Source organism: Narcine bancroftii, chromosome 10 (genome assembly GCF_036971445.1).
Source record: "Narcine bancroftii isolate sNarBan1 chromosome 10, sNarBan1.hap1, whole genome shotgun sequence".
In the NCBI taxonomy this organism is placed as follows: Eukaryota; Metazoa; Chordata; class Chondrichthyes; order Torpediniformes; family Narcinidae; genus Narcine; species Narcine bancroftii.
This window is the reverse complement of record NC_091478.1, coordinates 87,246,662-87,253,544: the sequence shown is the minus strand read 5'-3', so window position 1 is coordinate 87,253,544 and position 6,883 is coordinate 87,246,662. Positions and strand designations below refer to the sequence as shown.

At 40.5% G+C, this 6,883-nt stretch overlaps 1 protein-coding gene across 1 annotated transcript in view; it reads right to left on the bottom strand.

Moving 5' to 3' along the window:
* LOC138744875 (neuropilin and tolloid-like protein 2) overlaps positions 1-6,883 on the bottom strand; it is a 44,532-nt gene that overhangs the window by 12,148 nt on the left and 25,501 nt on the right. The window contains exon 7 of the mRNA XM_069901680.1: positions 3,775-4,003. Coding sequence (XP_069757781.1) covers positions 3,775-4,003 — 229 coding nt within the window. The remainder of the gene's footprint in view (positions 1-3,774; positions 4,004-6,883) is intronic.

Sequence of the window (6,883 nt, the reverse complement as noted above, 5' to 3'; positions counted from 1 at the left end):
GCAACCTCCTTTGAAAAAGACCGCAGAGCCCACCTCACTGACAAAAGACAAAGGAGGAAAAACCCAACACCCAACCCCAACCCACCAATTTTCCCTGGCAACCGCTGCAACCGTGCCTGCCTGTCCCACATCGGACTTGTCAGCCACCAACGAGCCTGCAGCTGACGTGGACATTACCCCTCCATTAATCTCTTGGTGCCTGCCACATTGACCACCGCCAGTGGGCTGATATCGCCTCAAAACGTGCATCTTGGCGCCTCACAGTTCGGCGGGCAGCAACCTCCTTTGAAGAAGACCGCAGAGCCCACCTCACTGATAAAAGGCAAAGGAGGAAAAACCCAACACCCAACCCCAACCCACCATTTTTCCCCTGCAGCCGCTGCAACCGTGCCTGCCTGTCCCGCATCGGACTTGTCAGTCACCAACGAGCCTGCAGCAGACGTGGATGTACCCCTCCATAAATCTTCGTCCGCGAAGCCAAGCCAAAGAACTACAGTACATATTATAGATGTTAAATACTACAGCCATGCATATTAAGTATCAGAGTCAATGTTCCCTCTAATTTTTAGTAGTCATTGTGTGCAAAAATCTTATGTTGTGCAAATTATTTTTCCCGTGACAAAAGAATGTGTGCACTGAATGCTTGTGCAAATGTAGCAAACACCAACTTGAAAATGTTTCAAGATCATTTTGGCACAGCCTCTCTCTCATGGCCAATAGACTTGTATTGTCATGTTTTAATATAGTACAAGTATGATTGGATTCTATGAAGCAACATATTTAGTTAAGATTTTATTCTATACTTTGAAGTACTTTGTTCAGTTTGCTGTTCCATTAAATAAAACATAAATGAGTATTTCTTATTTTTATATGACGTAATGTCTAAATAAATTAATAGCAATAACATTCATCAATTAACAGATTATTATTATTAAAGTTGCTGGAAATGGTTAAATCAAAACTCATTCAATTACTGTTCAAAGCTAATTCACAAACTAGCCAGATACTTAATGTGAAAATCTTCACACCTAGCACAGTTATGTAGGTTTACAAAATATTTGACATAAAACTGCACAGAATAGCAAGAGAATAACATACATATTTAAGTCACTCAGTTATTTTTTCTTTCTCCTGTTGGTACTTACCCTTTCTTTGTAAACTCCATCTAGACGAATAGAACTTCCATCGAATTGATAGCTTTTGATTTTCATTAACATATCCAAATAGCAGTCACCTAAACGGTTTCTCAGCTTCTTTTTGAATTGATTCATGAGGCTAAATCTTTGCTTACATTCCACTCTAGATGCAAGAAAGGTTCCCCCATGTCCATCAATTTTGCAAGGTTACAAAACTGTTCATTTTGAAGTACCATTTGAGCAAAGTTTGAAAACAGTGTGGATTTAATTTTTTATTGCACGGAACATTTGAAATAATTAAACTGTCTAACTATTGCAGTATTTTCATCTTGAAAATCATGATATTTTAGACATAAGGCATTAACTTGTTTATCACCAAATGTGAGGTCACAATCTGTAATTGCGGAGCCATCAAAAGCTGACCATTGTTGCACCTCATCTTCAGGAAACGTTGAAAAGCGGATTAACTAGTTAACAGAAACAGTTAGCGAAGAGATTATTTTCAATAAGTATAATGATTAATTACTATTTTAGGTAGCTAACCTTTCGTGTACACATTAATTTCATTTGTGTGCTGGTTGCAAATTGTGTGAGCACACACACGGTGGTCAGGGTGGTGGATGGGCTTCTTGAATGTTATTCTAACTGTACTTGTATAAGCAAACATAGAAAATTCCATTACGCCATCAACCTGTGCCTTGTAGATCGTGAAAAGGCTTTGCAGAGTTATTTGGCTTAGGGTACCCAGCCTCTGATCTACTCATGTACCCATGATCTTTATATAGCTGGCTCAGTTGAGTTCCAGGTCAAAGGTTGACAGTCTTTTGATGAGATCAGCCATGATCGCATTGAATGGGAGAACAGGCTCGATGGGCCGGATGGCCTACTCCTGCTCCTATTTCTTATGTTCTTATGCCCTCACAGTCTTACTGCTTATTGACACAGTTTGAGTCATTTCTGAACAAGTGATGCAGATTAGGATTTCCTGAATTATTATTAAATTTCATTGAATAGGGAATTTTATTTTATCTTCAAATACAAGCAGTCATCCTTTCCCCAGTGGACAACAAGTATAATCACTTTCAAGAAGTTAGCACTAATTCAACTGTCTTTAATGTTGATGAGCCACAAAATTAGAAATAGGAATGGAAATTATGTCCTGGTGTAATATGGGTTCTGTTGTGTGTCTGTAATTAAAATAATCTATTTGATTATCTGGATTAAACAATTCAATATCATGAAAATAAAACATTCAATGGATGCTTGAAATCTGAAATAAAAATGAAAATTACACAAGAGGCCCCACACAGTTATGAAGAGAGAAACAGATTTACTGTATCATGTCATGACTTTTGCATTTCCAACATTTTCTGTTTTTTGAGTAACATTTTGGTCTCTCTGAAAGTTAGTACAAGTGGAATGGGATCCAGTTCTGATGAGGGGCAAGGCCTGAAATGTTAACCCTGTTTCTCTATCCACTAGATGCTGCCTGATTTTCTGAGCTTTTACAGGACTATCTTCTTTGGCTTGGCTTCGCGGACGAAGATTTATGGAGGGGGTAAAAAGTCCACGTCAGCTGCAGGCTCGTTTGTGGCTGACCAGTCCGATGCGGGACAGGCAGACACGATTGCAGCGGTTGCAAGGGAAAATTGGTTGGTTGGGGTTGGGTGTTGGGTTTTTCCTCCTTTGCCTTTTGTCAGTGAGGTGGGCTCTGCGGTCTTCTTCAAAGGAGGCTGCTGCCCGCCAAACTGTGAGGCGCCAAGATGCACGGTTTGAGGCGTTATCAGCCCACTGGCGGTGGTCAATGTGGCAGGCACCAAGAGATTTCTTTAGGCAGTCCTTGTACCTTTTCTTTGGTGCACCTCTGTCACGGTGGCCAGTGGAGAGCTCGCCATATAATACGATCTTGGGAAGGCGATGGTCCTCCATTCTGGAGACGTGACCCATCCAGCGCAGCTGGATCTTCAGCAGCGTGGACTCGATGCTGTCGACCTCTGCCATCTCGAGTACCTCGACGTTAGGGGTGTGAGCGCTCCAATGGATGTTGAGGATGGAGCGGAGACAACGCTGGTGGAAGCGTTCTAGGAGCCGTAGGTGGTGCCGGTAGAGGACCCATGATTCGGAGCCGAACAGGAGTGTGGGTATGACAACGGCTCTGTATACGCTTATCTTTGTGAGGTTTTTCAGTTGGTTGTTTTTCCAGAACTATAGTCACTTATTAACTTTCGAAGCATTATTCTTTCACTCTTTTCATTTGCAAATATTTCTTAGAAGTTTCTTAAAACAAATGTAATGACGTACAATAAAAAATGCCACGGGAATAAACGCAGTGTTATAAAAATATTTAAAAACGTGGTTTGATAGCAGCATTCCAAGACAACAGCTGTTATCTTTATTCATTTGGCTGCTTCTGATTCTGAGAGGATGGGGTATTCACATCGTTCCCGAATATTTCCTCACTTCACCGAGACGCCAATTTTTCAAAAGTTGCAATCTACGTTTTGATATTGAGATTAAAATTCTGCTCCCATATAAAACACGATTCATATTTTTAAAAAACACGACCATCTGAGACAATCTATCATTCTATAATCTAGCAAAAAATTCCCATTAAAATTTATAAACTATGCTTACTTACGATCCACAAACGAAGTAAACAGCATCCGGAACCTGCTGTGTTTGCTGCCCTCGTCTGCCCACATGCGAACGACGCCAACTCCAGTTTGTAGCATGACATCATTGGCTGCAGTGCTGCAAAACTTTGCCTTTAAATTTTCAATGGCACTGCTCCCATCATACACAGCAACAAAATTCCTCTTGCATTCATTGGAGTGATCCATTTGATAGTCCATAAAACGTAAATAAATCTATCAACAGAAAGATGTTAAATTTCAGTGACAGGTTTTTCTCATCAAGATTATTGTTGGACACCTTCACAACTAAAGAAAAGGGGTGACTGATTTTACTTCTTCAACCATTTTGGATTTTTATTTAATTTTTAGGTGCATTTTAAATGTTGAATAGCAGGAAGTGAAGTTCATGGGCTGGAGATTCAGTGTCAGGTTCAGTCTGGGACGTATCAGATCAACCATGAAACTTCCTTTATTTTGTGTCAGGAGAACAATCCCCCTTGCACCAATCTCCCCCAAATCAATTTATTCACTTTATTAGAGGTAGTACACAGAAATGGCACGGGATATAACCGAGCTTGAGCTTCATTACGTAGAAAGAAAAAAAATCAACGGTCAAACGGTGGACCTTCACCGATGATTTTTTTCTTCAGATTGTAATATAGTTAGTGACCTAGAAATTCCATTACGTGGTACAAAGGTTTTGTACATTATGCAGTTGAATTTTTTTTCAAAGCCCCATCGCTAAATGCAGCCCACTACTTCATGGGCCTGATAAAGTGTATCTTTGCAACTTGTGGAAATTTAGGGAAGAAATTGTGGAAGGCCTTCAGAAATATTTAGGTTATTTTTGGCCTTGGGCGAAGTGCTATAAAACTGGAAGGAGCTTAACGTCCCCTTATTTAAACAGGGCAGCATGGTCAAGCCAATTAGATTGACATAGTGGCCAGAACATTGCTGGATAGGATTCTGAGCAACAGAATTTACCAGCATTTGGATAGGCAGGGACTGATTGGAGTTAGTCAGTATGGCATTGAGTGTGGCAAATTGTGTCTCACAAATTGTGTCTCACGGATGGCATGGTTGATGCAGTGATTAGCGCAATGCCTTTACAGTGCCAGCGATCAGGACCAGGGTTTGAATCCCATACTGTCTGCAAGGAATTTGTACATTCTCTTTGTTCCTGCATGGGTTTTCCCCAGGGGTTCCGATTTCCTCCTACCTTTCAAAACGTACTGAGGGTGTAGATTAATTGAGTGTAAATTGGACAGCATGGACTCATTGGCTGTTACCATGCTGTATGTCTAAATTTAATTTTTTAAAAAATCTGATAAAGTGCTTTGAAGAGGTGACCAAGAGAAGATGAGGACAGGGCAGAGGACATTGTATATATGGATTTTACCAAGGTCTTTGATAAGGTCCTGTATGGCAGGTTAGTCTAGAAGGTTAGATTACATGGGATTCAAGTGAGGCTGGACCATATATTCAGAATTGGCTTAGTGGCAGGAGCCAGAGGGTAATAATGAAGGAATGTTTTGCTGATTGGAGGTCTGTGACCAATGGCGTGCTGTAGGATTCTATACTAGTTCTACTGTTGTTTCTTACCTATTTTAATAATTTGGATGGCAATATAGTTAATATAATTTATGAATTTACAGATGACACCAAAATTGGTGGTATAATGGACAGTCAGAAAGGGTATCAAAGTTTACAACAGGATTCAGATAATTTGGGAAGGTGGGCCAAGGAGCAGCAAATGGAATTCAAAAGTGTGAGCCATTGCACTTTAGTAAGTCAAATCAGGAAAGACATAAGGTGAATGGTAGGACTATGGAGAGTATAGTCAAACGGAGAGACCTTTGGGTACAGGTGCATAGTTCTTGAAAGTGGTTACACAGGTGGACAAGGTGGTGAGGAAGGTAAACTTTTCTCTGTATAGCAAGATACTGAGTACAAAAGTTGGGACCTCATGATTGAACTGCACAAAGCATTGGTAAGACTAGACTGTCCAGTTCTGGTTACACAGCCAGAGGAAGGACATCAATAAATTGGAAAGGGTGCAGAGGATATTCACCAGGAACTAGAGGGCCTGAATTATATGGAAAGGTTGGACAGGCTGGATCTTTATTCCCTAAAGTATCGGAGGTTGAGGGGCGATCTTATATTGGTTTCTAAAAACCTGAAGGGCATGGATAAACTGAATTTTCACAGTCTTTTACCCAGGATAGAGGAATCTAAAATTACAGAGCATATATTTAAGGTGATAGAGAAAGATTTAGGAAGGTCATTAACCACAATTTGTTTTCATTCAGAGGGTGGTATGTATCAGGAATGTGGTGCCAGAGACAACTGTAGAAGTGGGTACAATCCTAACATGTTAAAAGACATTTGGACAGATGTATGGATAGAAACAGCTTCAAATGATATCAACCAAAAGCAGGCAAATGGGACTAGCCTAGAATGCCAAATGGTTAGCATGGACAAGCTGGGCCGAAGAGCCTGTTCTGTGATATATGACTCCATGATTCTAAATGTTATGTCACTCACCTACACACTAAGGTCAATTTATAGTGGCCAATTAACCTATCAATCTGAAGGTCTCTGGGTTGTGGGAGGAAATGAGGACCCGAAGGAAACTCATGAAATCACAGGGAGAATATGCAAACTCCGCATAGACAACACCAGTGATTAGGATTGATTTCTGACCCTGTGAGGCAACTGTGCCATAAGTAGTGCAATCAGTGCACAATCACACGTTGGCATCACTTGTGAAGATTCCTGTCCACAGGATGAGCCTTTCCTGCCCAAACAAATCTGAATCATAAAACTGAGGCTTGATCTGACATTGGTTACAAAGCACCAAACTTGCATAGTCTACTGCTGTAGAGTTCAAAATGTTTTCCAGGTGAATGTCTGTGACCCCCACCCCCAACAATTAGCTGCCAATGTCTTCAGGATTCCTGATGACCTCTTTTAACCAAATCTGACCTCAATTGATACATTGGTTATGTATCTTTATCTTTGCTACCTAAAGAATGCTGTGTGACTTGAGTTTTCCCAGCATTTTTTGTGTTAACTATAATCATAGACATAAAAGCAAGAATAGCATTTATAGAA